Below are 18,730 nucleotides of genomic sequence, written 5' to 3'. Positions count from 1 at the left end.
ACTTAAACAGCTAATTCCACCATAGAAGTCTCTAGCTCAGTGTTAAACTATGGGGATTCTACAATGTTTTGATGTCATTAAAGTGAAATTATACCCAAAAACTGAAGCATATCTCACTATATAAAGCTTTCTTATGAATTAAATGTATATATTTTGGCTCACCTGGTCAATTTCAATAGTAATTTCAATTATTACTACACTAAAGTCACAGAATAATAGCCAATACTCCAAAGTTGTTTTGTTTTTCAATTAAATAACAAAAAAATCTGCCTAACATCATCCATCTAATAACCAAAATCAGTTCAATGTGCAGCGACACATTGTTGTTGTTGTTTTTTTGTTGTTGTTTTTTTGCATTTGTTTAAAAATTTTGATAAAATTGTTTATCAAAATTTGTTTGTTTAAAAATTTTGATAAAATAGATTTTTGTACTAGGTGTTAATTCAACTAAAAACTATTTTTAAAAGTCCACCATTAGCAGTCTAGCGTTCACACAGCGCCATCATTTCCATCCATTGTCTCACTCGGCTGTGTCCAAATTCCACCTTCGCTGTGAAAGGCCTTCTCGATGTGGGCGGCCGCATCCCATTATGTAAACACCAGAGGAATCTAAAAAGGCTTCGGTAGCAACCTGTGCACATGCTGCTATTTAGAACAATACGATTCGTGACCTGGAAATACACCCACCAGCATGACTCAGAAAACCGGGTTAGCAAAGCACTCTCCCTCCTGCCCTCCACTGTTTTTGCCCTCCATGGACCAAAAAGCCAGACCAGAAGCTAATAAGCTGCGCTCACGGTCTAGAATTTCATGATGACGACTGTGTGCAGTTTGTAGCTAGTGGAGCGTTTTATTTTCACGGAATCAGGAAGTGCGTGTTGGCATGCAAGTTGCTGTTAGCTTCACCATAACAGCAAAAACTTCACTATGGTCTCTAAAAGTTGTGAAAGGCCTTATAAATTCAGTGCAGTGAATAATTAGGATGCTCGGAATGCATAAGGTAAATGAGGAGTAACTTTGGACCACTGCAAACCGTTTAAAAAATGAACTAGTTCTGTTTTTCGTGGCAGCTGACAACAATCACGTCTTTGGAGTTGAACACTGGCACTACTTTTTGAGGCTGTAATTGAATGTTCTTTATTTATACTGATCGAGAAGATATTGAAGTGTGTGCCAGTTTTTGTTTCAGGTGGATAGGCCCAGTGATTAGAGATGTTATCCATAAACCAGCTCAATAAATCTGCAATCTGACATTTATACTGTAAATTCCACCAAAGAATTCAAGCCTGTCGTCCAGCTCCATTTTACACAATAAAAATTCAAGAAAGTTGTGATCTCATGTGAACGCAACCTATTTGAGGCACAAGCTCTAGTCCAGGAGGTCACTCTAAAGGCAAGTTTATCTGTATAGCACAGTTTGTACACAAAATAATTCAAAGTGCTTTACAGAATAAGATAGACATTAAAATCACAATGCAAACTCATCTCCACATAATCATTAAAAAACCTTTCAGTCATATGTCTGTGCAATCCCTCAGCCGTCCAGGTCTGATCCATAGCAAAAGGCGAAGTTTAAATTTGTCAGTCAGTCATATGCACAGCTCACTGTTTTGAGCCTGGATTAAATATTGTCAAAGTAGAGGCCTGTCTCACATCTTCAGGAAGAATGTTCCAGATTTTAGCTGCATAAAACTGAAACTCTGATTCTCCATGTTTAGTCCTGACTCTGGGCACCAGCAGGAGGCCGGTCCCTGAAGTCCTCAGAGTGCAAGATGGTTCATATGGCACTAACATGTCGGAGATGTACTTTAGTGCTAGGCCGTAGAGAGATTTGTATACAAGCAGAGAACAGAAAGAAGAAAATGCACTGCATTATCTCATTAAAAGGCTCCAGGAGGATAGTTGGCGCGCAGTGAACTCGGGCTGAACCAGGTTAACTGAACGAGCTAACGTCCACTGGGGATATTGACTACGGCGAGCAAAGTTCAAGTTATTTATACATCTGTAGACCATAGCAACAGACGTTTAAGCCTGTTGAGGTTTATTGATCCGTGGACAAGAGGTGCCGTATTCTTTGTGATGCGTTAGTATTTACAATGTTTTTTTATACATCTTTTTTTGAAATGCTGAATAGGATTGCAGCTATAATTGTTGACTATTCTTTGGCAATGCTCCTAATTTCTTCAATCAATAGATAACAGTATTGTAGCGTCACCTTTTCATAGATCTGACCCGTAACTTGGCCTGGTGGCGTGCCCTGCTTCTCTCAATGGAGCTATAGATACGTTTTTTTGCCATTAGCTTTTGCCAATTTCAGACAAAGCTATAACATCTCCATGGAGACAAGAGTTCACAGTTCATGTTTAAAATTTGGGGGTCGGACAGAGCTGGAGGAAGTGTCTGGGGTGAGGAAAGTCTGGGAGTCCCTGCTTAGACTGCTGCGTCCGCGATCCAGAAGAAAATGGATGGGTGGGTGGGAATAGTTAGACAATATGTTCCAACTGGTGATTTGCTAATTGACACCATCAAAATTCTCATTTCTTTGCGCAATGGTTCATTATGTAACTTTTTGAGAGGACAGTCTGCCACCAACTTGTTTCCATAGAGCCTGGAATTTTTCACAGTATGCCAGTGTATGTATTTAAAACGGGGTCGCCTCTTCAAAGATCTGACCTGTAACGTGTCTTGGTGAAATTACCAGCTTCTCTCAGTGCAGATACTAGATAAGTTTAATGTCATAGTGTGGAACTTTCCCTGCAACGCAATACCATTCCCATGGCGATTGACAGATAGTTGACTCTTCCCCCCACAAGAAAAGTTACATGGCGCACCTTTAAATTCCATAATAAGTTATATTTCAAGGCATAAAACATGACTCACTACCCCAGAAGTCTACAAATCTAAAATTAGCAACTTCATTAATTATATTCAAAACTCATTAATTATCCTGGCGAGTTGTTAATCTGTTTACATACCCACCTGTTGGCACTATTTTTAGCATCACGCACACACCTCCACGTGCCCCCGTCGCGCCAACGCTGTCCTGCGAACCTATCACAGCTGTCAGAGCGCGGCAGATCGTCTCGGCTGTCACTCACTCACCCCTCTTACTCGCTCTCTCTCTCTCTCTGTCCCATCATGCTTTGCTCCCACTCCTCTTTGTAGACGCGCCTTCCTCCATCGGGCGTCCTGATTGGCTCCCTGCCTGTCATCGGAGTGCGTTTGATCACCTTCTCTGTCTCTTTCTTCAGCCCATCTGTCGCACGTACCTTTTTGGCAAACTCGGAGATGGCTATATTAAGCTGCCGCCGAGCCGAGACCGATCTGACGACAAAAAAAAAAAAAAGTATAAGGCGGCAAAGTAAAAAGAACAATGCAGAGCCAAGCTGCGTTCAAGGCCAGACGGAGAGAAGTTTTTCAAATGTTGCGAATGGAATAAAGTTTTGGTGGTAGTCAGAGTATGTGCTGCAAAGTATGAGGAATGTAACTTTAACAATACAGTTTACAGAAATATGAGGGTTTTAGTATTGGTGTAAGTGAAATTAATGAAAAAAATAAAAATGCCTAAAATTGCCTAAATAGTTAGAGGCGACAAACTAACAGGGACATGATTTTTTATTTTTTTCTCACTGTCTGACATGAAGATTAACTTTTCCTGTTTTAGGTCAATTAGGATTACAGAAATTATTTATATTTGCTAAAAGCCAGAATAATGAGAAAAGGATTTTTTTTAGACATTTTTTAATTACCTTTTTCTTCAGAGGCAGATGGTTACATACAGTTAATTTCATTGGTGTTTGGTGCCAGTGCTTTAAACTGTATGACTAGGGTGAAACATTTTGGATATCCTTCTATAAGCTTTTCACAATAGTTGGCAGGAATTTTGGCCTGTTCCTTCTGACAGAATTGGTGTAACTGAGCCAAGTTTGTAGGCCGTCAGACCACAGGGCACGTCTCCAGAAATGAAGTCATTGTCCCTGTGCACATTTGCGAACTGTAATCTGGCTTTTTTATGTTTCTTTTGGAGTAATGGATTCTTTCCTTCTTCTTGACCTAAAACAGGAAAAGTTTAGTCTGATGTTATGTCTGACAGTGAGAAAAAAGTGTGTGTGCCTTTTATACAGTGTATGTAAACTTTTAGTTTCAACTGTGTTTTTTTAGGCCACAAATGACAAAACGCTAACTTTTTTTTTTCTCTCAAACTTTAAATCTAGTAATCTCAAATGCACACTTGAGCTATATGAGGTATTGGCAACACTCTGAATGCAGATTAAAAAGAAGTTTGCAATATTGTTAAACCACAGAGCATAAGGTTAAATATGTGATGCAAATAAAAACAATACTTTTGGCAGACATTTAGATTGGTAAAAAATATGGCACTGTTATTTCCATTTGTCAGGTCAAACTTTAAATTCATACGCCTCCAGGTCATCGCTAGCTCACTCATATTTTTTAATATTGTAATATTAATGGATTCAATGGATTCTATGTGCCAATCATGTGCATGAGTATATAACAAGATATAAGAACAATCCAGCATTTTGGCATCTACAGGTCAAATGTTATTGAGTCTAAAAATGTTTTATTTATTATATTTATTATTTAAAAACTTTTGACAATTATGAGTCATTAGCTGTAACACAAGCTGCAGTACCAGATATTTACTGTCTTAAAACGTGAAGAAACAGAACTAGATTTGCCATCGTGGAAATGTTAACAACTAGCACGGTCATAATGCATGATTATCGGACAATAAAACACATTTTCAAACCTTGATTTGGACAAACGTTATTGATCCACAAAGGAAATTGCTTGGACAGCAGCTCACACATTACAAAATAACAAAAAACTCATTGTAATAAAATTCTAATTGCAAAATAATTAAAGTGCATGTAACAGTTTTTTCATGCTTTTCTAATTATGACTTGGTTTAGCGGATAGTACTTATTTATCATAGTTTTACATGAGATAAGTGGCAATTTGTGGGGAAAAAGTTGAAAAGAAAAGTATAAAACTTTAAGAAGATAAAGGTGTTGTCATCTAAATATCTAATTTAGAGTCACAGAGTTGTCCCGTGACTCTTGTGCGCCCCCTGTCCCCTTGGTAGACCTTTTGCAGTGATCCCGCTCTGATAGTTTTGGTCCCATATGTGCAGTGCATGTTGTGACAGCACTGTTTACCTTCTCACCTCCTGCAGGGACACTTGACTCAGCGCCCCCTAACCAGGAGGCGAGCCTGCCAGGCCCCTATGAGTCACTGTCACTGAGAGAAAGAGAGAGAGAGAGAGAGAGACGGGGGTATTTAAGGACGTTAACCTGAAAATATAGGACCATTTTCCAATCCCAGAAAGTGTATGGAAAATCTGATAGAAGCCAAGTCTGTGGGACATCTAGGAGTGGCCAGGAAAGTATTTATAGGCAGATATTAAAGGCCAAGATGATGTTAATGGAATATTGGTGTAGTTCTCAGGTAAATAGCGTGGTTAGAGCAAGGGAAGAAAAGGTTATGCAAGATTTAAATCTGTAAAACCTAATACATAATTTTGTGTTATGAAATACAGTCAGGGACCACAGGTAGAATAGCAGCAGATTTGCGGTCGCTAATGGAGATACAAATAAATAAAACCATGAAAAAACGACTACCTTAATAAATAGCGTAGTAAATATGCCAACTCTATTACACAAACAGGCTTCTTTTTCAATTAAGAAACACAAGTTAAAGTTACAGTATGCAACTTTTAGAGGTGGATTAGATGGAAATACAGTTAAAACCACACTTCGGAACATTCTCCATTGAGATACACATGTTTTATGCCATACTGTGAAATAGTCTAGCTAACATTTCCATAAAAATAAGCTCCTTCAGGCTAAGTAAGAGTCAGGTTTGTGGAGATGCAAGCCCTTACATAGTGTTTTAGTGGAATAAACATAACAAATTTGACAAAAAAAAACAAAAACATGCTTTCATTTGGCTAAAAAATTACATATGGGGCTTTAAATTCTGACATTTTTTATATAGGCTATATAAAATAAAACGGTGTTACATCCAGGTTGCAGTGGCATTTCTGTCACGTGCTCAAATGCCTATAGTTTAAAACTGACAGGTCAGAATTAGATTATAATTTTAACTGTCAGATTGAAGATGTGTTGACCTGGTTTATGGATGATACCCCTATAATTACCATCTACATGAATAAAAAACTGGCACCAAGTTCAACATCTTCCCGTCAGTGCCATCAAAATCAATCCATAAGATTAATATGACACATTTATGGAGCCAATCCCCAACAAATGACAGGGTCCAACATTTGTGGACCATACGTTTGGATATTTCTTCCAAAAACACTGAATCTCCCGTAGAGTTATACAGGCTCCTGCCCTCCATCTGACTTTATGACATCACAGGTGGTTGTCTAAGTAATATATGTAATTACACCCAATTAAACAGCCAAACCGCACACACACATCACCACATGCACCTCGGCAAACTGCCTCCCCCATCGCGCTCCCAATTCTGATTCATGTCTTTTTAATGTGGTCAGAAGTGGGAGCGCTCGTTAGCCTAAATGAACTCTGAATGAAAGATTGTTAATTGGAAGCTCTATTTGAGGCGTTAACACTGGGAAAGATACAGACGGCCCACTGTTCAGGCGTGATGGATTGAAGGAAAGTCTTGCTCAGTAAAACACGTAGTTTGTTATGGCCATGTTTAGTTTTAATTCTGTTTTAGGATGGAGAAGGCTGTGGAATGGCTAGTATAGAGCGCTCGGTTGTTAAAGTGTATATAGCAGGTTAGACTATAATCTCACATCGTTATCATGATTATATTTACGATTTAAATGCAAGTCTTGCCCATTTTTTTTAAATTTTGGTTAAGATTATAATTTTACTTCCTGGTTGGACATGGGCAGCAGATGTTACATTGACATATGAGGAGCAGTGTGATTGGTCAAACTCCGCCTCTGCAGCCAGGTGGTTGTAATCAGAAACACCTGGCTATAATCAGGCCAGTCTTGCATGATGTCACCAATTACTGTAAATTGCAGAGACCATTGGAGGCAACACATACTTAAGATTTAGGCATTTTTAACCAGAAAGCTGCAAATGTACCCAGTTTGCACTACAGTTACCGAAAAATGTCTAGGAATAGTTCACAGCACTATTAAAACACCATATACACAATTTGTTTTTTTTTGTGTGTGTGAAAAAAGTGCATTTAGTGTTTAGTTCCACTTTAAAATTGAGGTGCAGGACAGGGCGAAGGTGGAGCCATTATTCAATCCCAAAGATGTGATGGAGGTCAGTTGAAAAATGGGACTGAGGGTCAGATTCATATAGCAAGTTTGTGGATCCAATCCAAAACAAATATTAATATGGTTCAACGTTTATGGATTTCTATTTTAGAAATTTCTTTCAAAAACAGTAATTCTTCCATAGCCAACCATCTGAGATAATCACATTCTACAATGTGAACGCAACTTATTCCATACTGTTGTATCTCTGTTGCCAAGCAACCATGTTGTATTCAAGGGCTAAAGCTTGTTATTAGTCTAAGAAGCAGTTTATTGTTTTCAGTAGCTCATCACAATAATTTTTCTCTCCTCCATTTCCTAAATTAAAGATCCAGGTCTGACTGCACATTTTAAATGGCAGCATTTGAGAGAAAACTGAAATATGAACAAACTAATTCCAGAATCACAAACAAGGAATGCCAAGGTTATTCTGTTCATCATTAAGTGTGATTATTCAGGTTAAATCTGAAGAACAAAAACATTATTTTGATTTTTTCAAAGTGAAATGTAAAGTATTTTATTTTTACTTTTTATCAGTCTGTTTATGTGATGTTCTATTCATTTGAAAGATTTAATTGAATTTAGATAAATGAATGATAATGACTTTCTCATTGTCTCATAGTAGGTTTAGGCACGGCAAGTTTATTTGTATAGCACAATTTGTACACAAAGTAATTGAAAGTGCTTTACAGAATAAGGACATTAACACACAAGGACATTAACACAGAAGGACATTTGATCACACAAATCAAAACATAAATAATCACAAATAATCATCATAAAATTTACATTAAAACAGAAGTGCAGAATAAAAACCTTTCAGTCACATGCACAGCTAAACAGAACTGTTTTGAGCCTGGATTTAAACATTGTCAAAGTAGAGGCTTCACTGTTCCAGGTTTTAGCTGCATAAAACTGAAACTCTGATTCTCCATGTTTAGTCCTGACTCTGGGATCAGCAAGAAGCGGGTCCCTGAAGTCCTCAGAGTGTGAGATGGTTCATATGGCACTAACTAGTTCATTCATCCTTTGGTTGAAATACATTTAGTGGGTCTGTCAGTCGAAGGAGCCTATTTAAACAAATATACATATGGCTATATAATATTTGACCACAGTTACAAGTAATAAAATTGTATTTCCCAGAGTACTTTGCAAGCCCAATACTTTTAGCCCTACTTGAAGAATAAATTCAACAGTGTAACAGTACTCTTATTTGAATAAAGGCAACTTGATTAAGTTTACAAGTGACAGACGCAATTTTGCTCTTTCAGTTAACTACAACTGGTGTTATGTCCAGTCTGTTGCTCTTAAACTACTCTTGAGTAATTTCTTGGACTACTACTTTGTACTTCTTGAGTAATATTATTTGAAGTATGGGTTCCCCTACATGAGTACAACAGCCCTGGTGGGTACATGGCGCTGGAGTTGCGAGGGCCCTAACAGCAAATTTTGTTTAGGGCCCACGTCAAGGCTAGGGCTGGACCTGATCCTACATGTCATAAAATACTTTACATTTTTACTACTTTCCACACAAATAAAACCTACATTTAAGGAACATTCATAGTCTTTACTCTCAGGATATGTCCTATTAAAGCTAAATTGACATGGCTTCCTCTCATCACCAAAACCTCATGCACCCCATTCATCCATGTTTATCTATCTTCCCTCCCATACACATACCTTTTCCTCTCCTGCTCCACACCCCACACTCTGCCCGCTGTAGACATGCCCTGACACCACAGATGGCAGCAGGCATTCGCACACAGCGGCTCTGATTAAGCGAGCTGGCAGGTTCCTGTCCGCGCTGCCTTTCACGCCATTAGGCAAAACGACTGCCAGGGTCACCAAATCCAAGGACATCTGCATGCTAGATTTACCGCTCCTTAACAGCCCAGCATTTTGTTCAGGAGCTATGCTAAGCTTCATCTGCGTTGGTTGTGACAGGCATATGGGAGCGGACCTGCCCAGGCTCTCACTCTGATCAGATAACAGTGTTGTTTTGGGTTGTGCATCAGAATCAGGGGATCTTGTTGTGATGTTGGCATTCTGAAAAGTGAGTTGTGTGAAAATGACATTCACTGCTCAATATTTAAAGCCCTCATTGACTAGGGCAGATCTGAGACCAAAGACACACTGAGAGAATAGAAAAGAACTATGGAGTAGGATTGGTGAGGTAAGGAGCCGGAGAGGAGTCCAAATGTCTCCTCCATGCTGTGTACAGTGCAGGCCTGTACACAGCTTGTCTCTCTCACCTGCTGCCTGACCTATATTAGCTCTGTACTAACTAACTCAGTCTAAAGTCCTCTAAACTAAAGCTGTGTTGTCGGTGTGTGTTTCAGGAGTGCGGCGCCCCCCTGAGGTAGAGAAAACCAACCACAGTGTCCACTACACGCTGCTTATTGCCTGTGTGCTGGTGGCCTTTGTTTTGGGAGCGTTCCTCTCTGGGTTCCTGGTGTCCTGTTACTGTAACCACACCGGGCACAAGACCAAGAAGCTGGCCAAAGACCCAGAAGCCCCCATCCCACACGCTCTGTCACTGCGCAGCCTAGCCAAGCTCAATGGGCTTCTTGACAGCCAGAACAAAGAAGACAAGATGGAGGTGTCCTCTCCAAAGATCTACAACTCTCTGTTTGGCAACAGCAAAGAGCACCACCTGCCTCGCAGGAATGGCCACCATGCGGTTACCATGGGAGACCTTATGCACTCACACCATCACCATCTGCACCACTCGTCTGAGCTGTCCGGTCTGCCCACGCCAGACTCCACTCCTGAGCTGCCCATCAAGAGCATGAAGGCCTTCAAGAATCAGTGGGAGAAGAACCAGAACTGCAACAACGCCAAAGACAAGTGCGGCCTGTCCAGACCGAGCTCTGCCATGCTGCCCCAGCAGGTTTATTCCTACTCCCATGGTCTGTCCAACGGTCTGCACCCAGAGGAGCGCAAGATCCACAATGTGGAGAGGGTGCTGTCCCAGCCCTTCTCCGGCTACCCACAGAAGGTTATGGAGGTCACCTCTCTGGATGAGCTGCTCAAGCACATCCACGAGGGGGGCAGCAGCAGTAAGCCCACCCAACTCATGAGCCCCTCCAGCCTGATGGCCAGTGGAGGAGCAGGCCAGCTGGCCTTCTCCAACCGCATCCAGCCCCAGATCCCTGAGACCGAGTCGGCTCCATACTACAGTTCCTCCACATTGCCTCGGGACAGCCTGACCAGGCGCATGGATGTACCCCCAGACATCCCCCCACACCACCAGTCAACTCTGGAGCGCAGGCACTCCTCCCAGAGGCACTCACTGCTCACTGCAGCCAACAAGATGGTCGCCAACGGAGGGGGAGTGATTCCACGGCAGCCCAGTTTTAGCCAAAGGAACGGGGGTCCTCACCAGCCCCCACCCCATTTGGCTCGAATGAACTCCACAGGCAGTGGCTGTGAGGTCCACTACCCCCTCATCCCCAATGGCTACCTGTCCCGCCAGCACAGCTACACCGGAGAGCAGGACCTGCCCCACAGAGGGGCCGTAGTGCGTCGGGCCTCCTCCCTCAAACCAGACACTCCCCCTAAGCCCCTGTTCATCCCAGCCTCCTCCCCGGTCAACCAACCGGGCAAGTTCAACTACTGAGGACTAGACCAGGACTGGGACTCACTGTTTGTAGAGGAACAGACCTGACTCACGATCAGACCTGAGGCCCCCTGGTGGTCATGTGACTGCAGTGTCACACTGGACAAGCCTCAGCTGAACGTGGTTCCTCTTGTCTGTCCAGCGAATATCTCTGTACCATATTGGTATTGCTGGGCTCCCTGCTTTCCTACAGACCGCTGATTGGGATGGCGTGATGCCACCTTATTTTAAACTGCCAACGTCGTGTATGGATTTACTAAACCACTTTGTTTGGACGAGTACAGAAGGACTTTGTGTTAAAGACTTCAAACCCAGGATCCTGCTCCGCTTGGATACATGCTTTTGCTTAACCTTTTCTGATGTAGTGTTGGAGCAGCCCCGCCCACCTCTGATGTGTTCTATTATGCATGTGTGTGTATATATGTGTGTGTTTATAGCCACACCGTATATGTATACATATACATATGCAGTCTGTGCAAGTCGTGGTCCAGTCAGAGTCCCCTGAGTAGTTAGGCCTGATTAATAATCTCTCATCTTTGGGCAAATTAAACTCTCCCCCAGATCAAACAGAAGCTAGGACCTCCAGTCCACGCTCTGCATTTGCCAAACTCTCTCTGACTTAAGTCTGGTGTGGAGCTGAGGAGCAGGTCAGATCCTCTCTCCTCTTCCCCTCTCTTCCTCCTCTTTGCTCCCTCTATAATCTTCCCCCTCTCTTTTGTCTTTTCTCTCATCACCCTTTTCTCTCTACCATCTGCTCTCCTCTCTCTCCCTTCTCTCCTCCCCTCTCTCCTCCCCTCTCTCCACCTCTCTCGGAAGGCGGCGCGCTCACAGAATGGACTACCGGTCTACTTATTCACTTTGTGTGCTATTGGTTGTAAATAAAGGAATAACTACTAGCCAAATCTTTACCTGTATGTGTTAATGTGTGCCTTATTTAAGACCGAAGGAAGGGAGGGGCGATGCAAGGGGCTCCAGTGTGTTACCCACTGTCTTTTGGTTCATTTGATTTAAATTTTTTGTACGCTTGTCAATGTGTCATGGAGTGAAGCGTTCATTCCACCCATGTATTAGCCATATGCGACTGTGAGTTTTTTGTTACATATTAATACGAGATGACAGTATTTTACTACACATGTGTTTATGAGATCTGGAATGTTCTACCCACATCCCTCAAGTGTGAAGATGCTGGACTCAATGGCAGATCTATACAAATACACCTTTTATCTTATACTGACTCGCAGTTTCTGGTTGTTATTATATCTTCCTGTTTTTCAATCGGGATGACATCTCCAACAGTTTGTGGCCAGCTGGCAGTGGAAAGTGTGGACTAAGTTATGAGGAACTGGTTAATATACCGTTTTTAGATTTAGTTTTGGATCACTCTCACCAAACTACATCCATGATGTGAACCAACCCCAAGGCCCGGTCCCTCTGCTTTAACCTGTACATCGGCCATTTTAATATTCTCATTCAATGAAATGACATAAAAGCAGCGAAAGAATGCTGATGCCAATTTCAGAAAATATGCAGATATTTACAGTATATGATGATTTATCAAATTTAAAAGGATTTTGCTCTTAAAGGGCACATATGCTTACACTTTTAAGCATAAACAGATCTGGCCATTTTGTGGCCTGTTTTAATCTGGGGCCCCGCAAGTTTTAGATCATTATTATGGCATAGCAATGCATTACAGCAGCCTATATGTTACAGAAATATCCACATGTCTGGATTCGAATATGGTCCTTGGGGGAGAAAAAAATAATTACCCACCCCTGGTGGTCTGGAGGGTCTGATCCAAAGGACAGTGGGATAGTCATTGTCCAAAGTAGCACATCATTGGCTGAGCAATAGAAAAAGGACTGTCTTGAGTTTTTTTTTTCCTGAAGAATGGGTCAAAAATGAAAGTCCTGCTCACCTCACACTTGGTCCACCTCTTCACTGCCAGCGTCTCACCAGCTCACAGCTCCTCTTTAGAGTCATTAGAATGCATGGGAGTAACACGGTTTATGCACAGCCTCAATGAACATGGATTATGATGATGGCAAATCAACTAAAGACACTTTGAACCTTAAAGTGCGTATGACACGTTCGACTCCTCATTTGACTAAAACACAGTTAAGATAATTCTACTTGTATTTCCGAATTTGAAAATGGTGACATTACACTAGGGAATTTCATAACTGCAACCTATAGCAACGGTGTAGTAAACTGAGCCATAACCTCTCTAATGTACACAGAAATTATTATTTTAATTATTTTGGTGAATATATTTTTAAGGGATAGAATTCTGAGTCTCCCTAGGTGATGTCATCAATATTTTTTTGAACTCTGCTCTCTACTTCCTGTAATTTTCAACTTTTTTTTCAACTTTTCATCACAAACTTCTTCACAAACATTTATTTTTACAACATGTACTCTCCCACCAAATTAAGTCACAACTATAAGACCCAAAAAGCATGTCATACGCACTTTAAGATTTAAGATTTAGGTTAGTTTAGTTAATACAAGTTGAAACTATAATGGCTGACGGCTTCTATGTATCCAGTCTAGAAACAATATAATGGATGTGAATGTGAAACAAAATGAAAAATGACAGATTTCAAAATGTACATCCAAAATTTAGTTGTAAAAATATTTTCAGGTCAGATTTAAGTCCACTCTGACAAGTTGAGCTCATTACTTCTGTATATCCCCCTCCTCATATTTATGTTTGTCTGTATATTGATTCAAATTTCCCCAAAGTACGGCACCGCTAAATGAAAAGATATGCGGCCACGAAGGGTCGTTTAGTTCTTAATGATAGATTTGGAGATTAAAAAGCAGCGGAGCATTAAATAGGCTTTGAAAATGGTCGAATATTGTAGTCATTACGTCTGTGAAGAGGAATTGTGGCAGCTAACAGTTATTTTGTTTAAAGAACACATATTATGCAAATTTGACTTTTTGGACCCTTTAGCCATGTTATACTGTTCCCTTATCGAAAACATCCCTGGAGTTGTATTTTGCTTCACTCACACTTTTCATTTATCTAAAGTTGTCTTCTCTGAGCACTTAAAAAAAATATGTTTGCGTTTTGCCAGTTTTGTTGCATCATAGGTCAAAGTCTGGATTTCTCTTACACATTTATTTTAAGTTGGGTTAAAAACCCATACCCACGAACACATTTCAAATAGAGCTGATAAACCGGTCTGGAAAAACACTTCAAACTCCACTCCTTCAGCCACATGTTTGTAATTAGAAACACCTGGCAGAAATTGGGGTAGTCATGGGTGCTGTCACCAACTACAGGTAGTTGTGGTGGCCACTGGAGCAGCACACACTATTAATTGCCAGAACTGGCCTAAAACAGATTGTTGTTAAAACACCAGTTTTTCAGTTCCATTTTAAGTTAGAAAATGTGAAATACTTATCCCAAGTTGACCAAAAGCATGTTTTAAAAGGGAATTAAAGCTACAAGAATGCATCATATGTGTTCTTTACTTTTGTTTTTATTTTATTTTCTTGTTTCTGAGGAGAGGGGACTGGTCTCACTTTCAGTTGGTGTAAATACATTACCCGGTGGATCCCATTGGGTCAGTGTTCTGTTGATTTCCAGGATAAAGCTTTTCTTGGATTCTTCAAAATTTGGTCTCATAGAAAACCATTGTATGTCTCTTATACTAGGAATAAAAAGAAACTATGATGCAACCTGTCTGCTCGAGTCATCATTTTATCCATCTATCTATATCTTTTTTACTTTTTTGTCTCTTTATTTTCTATTTACAGATTCTCGCTGAAGGCATCAAAACTATGACTGAACACATGATATGTAGCAAACAAAAATAACTAAACATTATTTATATTTTTTAAAACTAGCCTTTAGCCTTTTGATCACTGATTTGCACACTCAGGGCATTCCACTAATGAACCCTGACAAAGCACAGCTGTGAAGTGAAAACCATTACAGGAGACTTCATCATGAAACTCATTGAGAGAAGGCCAAGGGTTTGCAGTGCTGCCAGCATTTTTTCCTTTATAATTTATATATAATTCCATATACGTTGAATCGCGTGTCTGAACTTTTGACTTGTAGTTTATACAGCTTGAGGTATGCAGAAGGTGGGAAGCTTCTAGCAATCAATAGACCCTTTGAAATATTATGTCATCAGTAAAGATAGACTGATATATTGGTTGGCTAATATATCAGACCGATATTTGTACTTTTCATCAGCTATCCACCTTAAATCTTTAGCAGATGCCTTAAATCTACAGCAGTTTCACCAACAAATAAGAAACCACTATTTTAAATGTGTTGTGAGGAAGTGTCATTTTGCTTTATTCTGTATCGTCAAGGAAAAATACAATTTCATAATTTCATAATTGTATCAGAGATTCACAAACAATAAAAAGTGAAATATTAACTAAAGGGGCAGCAAGAAAACAACATGCCAACTCTAACCACCTCCAATCACCACCATCAAGGACAAAATCTCTCCAACTGAGCTGCTGCCCCCTGAGAAGAGTTCATGAGACGGTTGTTTTAAGCTCGGTCTTTTACATGAGAAGGCCGCATTAATACTCTACTTAAACTCATTTAGTGGAGCAGCCAGCAGTGAAATTGAGTTGGACAGAGTGAAGCTACAGCCATCAGTCTTGTCCAAACAGACATAACACAAGGAACCATTTTGAAACAGATGGGGTAGTGTAGCCAACAACTGTACTCGAGTAAACGTAATGTTACCTCAAGATATTATCACTTGAGTAGAAGTGCAGTAATGGTTTAAGAAATAACCTCAAGTAACCCCGAGCTCAGACCTCACACCCTGCAATGCAGTGGTGCCAGCGGAGGTGCCATTGGGAGTATTTACTGGTTTGACACTGGAGCTGACCACAAGCCTTTTTACTTAAACAGGAGGTATTATGTAAAATCAACTATTTGGAGCTTTCTACCATGATATAACATTCCCTCATCAAAGTTATTATACAGTATATTTATTTTTATTACATAATGCCACAAAAATAGAAGCAGGTCTCATCTGTTGCCTGGGTAAAAAATGATAGCCTTATTTGGGGATGAAAAGTTTGTTGCTCTACTCGGTACTCGGTTACATTTACTCAAGTTAATTAATTTTTACCGTCTTAAAAATGTGAAAAACAGAACTGATTCATGCCAAACAGTTTGTAATGTTCCAAAGTTATTCCTCACTTACCTCACATTCCCAGCATCCCAGTTATTCACCATGATGAGTTTATAAGGGGTTTTCACAACACAATGTGTGCTTAGTCCAACTATACTCTCACAAGGCAATTCTCCATAACTATACAAGACGGTATACTATATCTTCACAAACTGTAGCTTCACAAATGATATACTACATCTTCACAAACCTGATGTGATGTGCAGTAGTTCCATAACCTGAATGCACGCCAGTTGTAATGTTCCACCCATTATCAGTCTGGAATGGCTCCTATGGATATCGTTCAGGAAGAGCAGAGACTCTCACTGGAGTTTTACAGTCATGGCGGCCAACTGACATACTTCATTATGAAATGATGGTGAAATGAATGTAGCATCATACCTGCTGATTCCAATGCTTAGTACTGTGTTAGCACGTATTAATAAAATGTTTTTCTTTGAAAATATCAGCTTTCTGCTCCACATGGACTTGGATCAGCCAGGAGCTGTACAAGATGGATTCTGATGAGTCTGAACACTGCAGCACAAGGTGAGTAAAAAGTGTTTGGGGGAAACTACAACTCCAGCGAGAGTAACTGTCTAACTGTAACATCTGATTTATAATTTGAAGTTCAGTGGGAAGAAGAGACAGTATGTTCAAAGGATAAAAATAAAAACTAAATCATGTCTGAAGGAACAGTGCAAGATACAAATGTTCAAATCACGTCACCTGCAGACTTACTCATGGTGAGTAATTGAAACTTTTACACAACTAGGAGTAAAAATATGGTGTCTGCAAATTACTTTGTTTATTCCATGTATGTGAGCTAAATTAGTCTTTCCCCAGTACAGATATATTGTATAAGTAGTTCTAAGTCTCTTAGTACTTGAGGTACTGTCTACAGTTATAAAGCGCTTTATTTTCCAAGAAGCAGGAAGTGTGCGGTGAGCATGCCACTTGCTGTTAGCCTTACCATGACAATCTCCGCTCTGATCTCGAGTGTTGTGAAAAGCTCTTATAAACTCATCGTGGTGATTAATTGGGATACTGAGATGCATAAGGTAAGTGAGGAATAACTTCGGACCGTTTCAAACTGTTTGGCATGAATTAGTTTTGTTTTTCACATTTTTAAGACGGTACAAATCAGGTTACTCCTTAATTAACTTGAATAAATGTAACTGAGTACTCTGACTTGTACTTGTTAGATATGAACCAAGTGGGAATTTTGAGACAGTTTTTCAAAATTCTTTCTACAACTGCATTTTCTGTACAATTGGCAACAAACTTTTCATCCCTAAAAAAGGCTATTATTTGTTACCGGGCAACAGATGAGACCTAGAACTATTTTTGTGGCATTATGTAATAAAAATAAATATATAAATGAGCACTCAAGAAAATAATAATGTAGCTACTGATGAAGTGGTTTATGTCAAAGCCTTGAACACAGAGAAGGAGTGCAGGGGACCAGCGGTGAGCCAGGTCAGCCGGACCAGGTTGCTCTGACATAGAGAACCATCAGGGGGCTGCTTTTGAGCTGTTTACTGCTGTGCTACTGCTGCTGTTGTAAAGGGAACTTTTAATGAAATATGGTGGAAATTATGTACTTTTTGGTTCAGCTAACTGTTAGCTTTAAATAAGTATTGATTGTTGAAAAACATGAGTAAAGATCTTAGTAATATTATTATCAGCAACAATACTGGAGGTGCTAGCTAATGCTGTTTATATATTGACCGACAACACAACAGCCCATTTCAAGTCACCCAAATATGCACACTGAGTTTATATTTATGGTGCGTTTGAAAGGTCCCATATTACACAAACTTACTCTTGTGAGCTTTAAGTCATGTTATAATGTAATAACATTACCTTCTCAAAACATACCTGGAGTTGTGTTTTGTTTCATTCACACATCTTTGAATAATCCTTTATTATTAATCAGTCTACATCTCCAAAGCTCAAAATTCTCTGTTCCACCTTGTGATGTCATGTAGTGGTCATTTTCAAGTTCACAGCTACCTTTTACTTTTTGTTTAGTAAAAATTGGCATTTTCCTGAGCTGAAATCATCCAAATAATTCTAGTGAAGTTGTGTGGAGTTTAAAAACACAGTGGAGCACTGTTTTCAGTTTGAGAGAAGAAAGCAGCCTAAATATCCAGGGTTTGTGTGTTAAAAATGTGTGAATGAAACAAAACACAACTTCAGAGAGAGGCATTTAGGTAAAAAAGGGATTTCAGAATTGAACTAGCAACCCAAAATAAAAGACTGGTCTGAGACTGAGATATTCTTAATTTCAAAAACATCATGTCCCATGTTTTTGAAATCAAGAATAAACATTGCGATTGTTAACAGGAAAAGCTTTTGGGATTTTTTTTATTTATTTATTTATTTATTTATTTTTTATCTCTGTCTTTTTTATATTGATTTTAACTAATTTATCTCATATCTAGGGTTACAAGCTTACAATTTATTTTTCGTTTTCTCTTTTTTTTTTTTTTGTCTGTTCAGATCTATTCCCATGAGGATTGCAGCGTTGCTAGGAGACATAAGCGTGTTCAGTTAATCTGCTGAGCGTGGGTCAAATTATACCTTCATTTCCTGCTCCTAAAGTGATTCCAGCTCCTGTGTGTGTGGTGTTCAAGTGTCAGGAGCCACTGCTGTGCA

General features: G+C 39.9%; 1 protein-coding gene across 5 annotated transcripts in view; it reads left to right on the top strand.

The window, feature by feature from the left end:
- sema6e (sema domain, transmembrane domain (TM), and cytoplasmic domain, (semaphorin) 6E) overlaps positions 1-14,600 on the top strand; it is a 278,709-nt gene extending 264,109 nt beyond the window's left edge. For all 5 annotated transcript variants that reach the window (XM_055228148.1, XM_055228150.1, XM_055228151.1 and 2 more), the window contains one exon: positions 9,631-14,600. In XM_055228148.1, coding sequence (XP_055084123.1) covers positions 9,631-10,910 — 1,280 coding nt within the window. In that variant the 3' untranslated portion in view covers positions 10,911-14,600. The remainder of the gene's footprint in view (positions 1-9,630) is intronic.
- The last annotated feature ends 4,130 nt before the right edge of the window (positions 14,601-18,730 follow it).

Source organism: Periophthalmus magnuspinnatus, chromosome 16 (assembly GCF_009829125.3).
Source record: "Periophthalmus magnuspinnatus isolate fPerMag1 chromosome 16, fPerMag1.2.pri, whole genome shotgun sequence".
NCBI classification, from domain to species: Eukaryota; Metazoa; Chordata; class Actinopteri; order Gobiiformes; family Gobiidae; genus Periophthalmus; species Periophthalmus magnuspinnatus.
The sequence above is the reverse complement of the archived record's forward strand: the minus strand, read 5'-3'. Positions and strand labels throughout refer to the sequence as shown.